We start from the raw sequence: 2,903 nt of genomic DNA, 5'->3' as shown, positions 1-2,903 counted from the left end.
GTGGTGAAGAGACACCGGCAGCGCTCTACAGATCTCTGTCTAGCAGGCGATAGAGCCGTCACGCCGCGTCGTGGAAGAGACACCGGGAGCGCTCATATAGATCGTGTGCTAGGAGTGATAGCGCGCACGACCGGCGTATGAAGAGACACCGCAGCGCTCTACAGATCGTCTGCTAGCAGGCGATAGCCGCACGCCGCGTGGTGAAGAGACACCGCAGCGCTCTACAGATCGTCTGCTAGCAGGCGATAGCCGCACGCCGCGTGGTGAAGAGACACCGCCACGCGCTGCTGATATTGTCTGTGGTATTGTTGCTCGGCTGTCAGCGAAACGGTGTCGATGACCGTGCGCGTGCGACGCTGCATCGCTACACGGCCGATATTGCCCGACCACGATTCGTGTCGACGAAAGCGCATCCACCATTTCCTCCCACCGCCTGCCCGCCAATCCGGCCGACGACCCATTTAGACGGCAGGGGGCGTTGCAGGGAAAGCGCGCGCTGCTTCCTGAATTACAGATTCGTCTCGGTGCAGTTCAGCGGAAGCGCGACGGGCGGATATCCGGCCGTGCGCGTTCGCGGCGAGTCGAGATCCGTCTCCCGCAGTCCGCCCAGCGGCGGGAAGATATGCTCGTAGTCATGGTGACCGCTGCCGAGCACGGGGCTTCTCCGTGACGACGCCAGCGAGCTGCGCGGGGAAGCTGAGGAGCGACTGCCGCGGTCCAGCATCTGTATCGGCGCGAACTGGTACCTGGGTCGCACGAGAGATGAAGCCATTCCGGGGAAGCCTGTCGTCGTCTGCTCGCACGCGTCGCGCGACGGAGACTCGGGGTCGGCGTGCGACGGCACGACGTCGGGCGTGCTTGGCCCCACGCGCTCGCACGTCCTCCCCGCCGGCTCCCCGCCGCCGCCGCGTGGCGCCACCATCGGCGAGCCGCCGACGATGACGATCGCGTCCGTGTCTTTCGTGTGCCGCTCGGCGGCGCTGCCGGCGTACAGCTCGACCTTAACGCGGTTCTTCGCCTGTCGTCGCCGCCGACCCTTCGTGACCAGGGTGCGTCGGCGACGGAACAGGTAGCCGACGACACAGACGACGAAGAGAACGACGACGCCAAACGAACAGACGATGATGACGGCCGCGAGGCCGGCGGGCAGAGCGAAGGCGCGAGGCCGCCGCGGGGCGGCGCCACCGACGCCCGCGTCGACGAGCACCGACGCGTTGACGCTGCCGGCGGCGTTGGCGGCGACGCACGTGTACTCGCCGACGTGGCGCCTGCGCGGGCCTCGCAGCTCCAGCACGCTCTGTCGGTCGAGGAAACCCGAGGCCGTGATTGAGAAGGTGAGATCGTGCGGGCTGAGGGGTTTCCCGTCGTGCAGCCACGTCATCGTCGCCGTAGGGTCCGCCACCGACTCGCACTCGACCCGCAGGGCGGCATACGCGTCGTCGTCGTCGTCGGCGGGAGGTAGCAGGCGCGCGCGCACCGTCGGCGGGCAGGCGAATCGCGCCTCCGTCATGTTCTCCCACGAAGAGCCGCGCAGCGCGTCGGGCGCGACGCAGACAGGCGACGCAGCGTGCCCGATCCAGCGGCGACGCACCCATGCGAACGTGTCGCGCATGACGCAGTCGCAGTGCAGCGGATTTCCGCTCAGCTCGAGCTGCATGAGCGACGTCAGCGGCCGGAAGCACACCGCGTCGAGCCGACGTATCCGGTTGTCGGCCAGACGGAGCACGCGCAGCGCCGACAGGCCGACGAACGTCGTGTCGTGTACGTGCTCCAGCCTGCACGCGCTCAGATCCAGCTCAGTAAGATGCGACAACGCCGAGAAGGCTGCGTCGCCAATGTCGTGCAGCGGATTTCCGGAAAGATCGAGCTTACGCAGCTGCGCAGCGCCGCCTAGCGTCACCGTCGGCACGGCCGACAGTCGGTTATTGGCGACGTCGAGCACGGCGAGGTTACGCAGACCGACGAGCGCGTCGGCGTGCAGCGACGTCAGGCCGCTGCCGCTGAGCGACAGCTCCTGCAGGTTAGGCACGACCGTGCGCAGCGTGAGGCTGCCCAGCGTCGACAGCGAGTTGTTGTCCATGCGCAGCACGAGCGTCGTCGCCGGCAGCGTCTCCGGCACGTCGGCGTAGCCGGCCGACGAACAGTCGGCGACAAGCTGGTTGCGACGTACGATGCAGTAGCAGCCGTCCGGGCAGGCGTCGGCACGGCCGACAAGCGTTGTCACCGCGATGTAGGCGAGCAGACGAGCGGCGACGACGACGGTGCAGTCGGCCGCTTGTCGTCGCCTCGGCGTCATGCCATCCGGCAATCACGTGTGTGTAAGCACGTGTGTGTGTGTGTGTGTGTGTGTGTGTGTGTGTGTGTGTGTGTGTGTGTGTGTGTGTGTGTGTGTGTGTGTGCGTGTGTGTGCTCGCCTGTGTGTATGTCTGCTTGCGTGTTTGCCGACGGGATCTGTGTGCCAACAATACGCAATGCCGACGTCGACAAGCTGCTATCCTTGTTGCTGCTATCCGACAAACGAGGTCAGCGGTGTTATGGAGAGCTCTCGCACTCGCGCATCACCATCCGCGGCGACACTCCCGTCGTTCGATTAATAGTCATTTGATATCGCACGCGGTGCTGTCGGTACGTACACGCTAATCCTGCCCTGCTGTGCCTCCGCCGCTACACACACAGCGCTGCCGCTGTCGTTCCTTCATCGTCGCACACTGAACAAATACGATGCCGGCAGTCAGTCGTACGTCGCAGCGGCTTGGGGGAGGAGGAGGGAGGGAGGCGGGGAGGGGGAGGCGCGGGGAGAGGGGTTGAGGCGCGCGCTGCGAGTCGTGTGGTCGTTGGCAGGCGCGCTTGGCTGCGCGCTCGTTCGTGCGAGAACGATTATTCACGCCAGCAGAGGCGAACGG

The 2,903-nt window shown here is 66.0% G+C and overlaps 1 protein-coding gene across 1 annotated transcript; it reads right to left on the bottom strand.

The window, feature by feature from the left end:
* Positions 1-508: 508 nt before the first annotated feature.
* On the bottom strand, positions 509-2,365 carry LOC106805866 (chondroadherin-like protein). Its single transcript, XM_014807638.1, has 3 exons — positions 1,478-2,365; positions 938-1,297; positions 509-724 (listed from the first exon to the last, which is right to left on the bottom strand). The coding sequence occupies exons 1-3, from the start codon at positions 2,294-2,296 to the stop codon at positions 509-511; spliced, it is 1,395 nt and encodes a 464-aa protein (XP_014663124.1). The 5' UTR covers positions 2,297-2,365.
* Positions 2,366-2,903: the final 538 nt, after the last annotated feature.

Source organism: Priapulus caudatus, unplaced genomic scaffold, assembly GCF_000485595.1.
Source record: "Priapulus caudatus unplaced genomic scaffold, Priapulus_caudatus-5.0.1 Scaffold131, whole genome shotgun sequence".
NCBI classification, from domain to species: Eukaryota; Metazoa; Priapulida; class Priapulimorpha; order Priapulimorphida; family Priapulidae; genus Priapulus; species Priapulus caudatus.
This window is presented reverse-complemented; position numbering and strand designations above follow the sequence as displayed.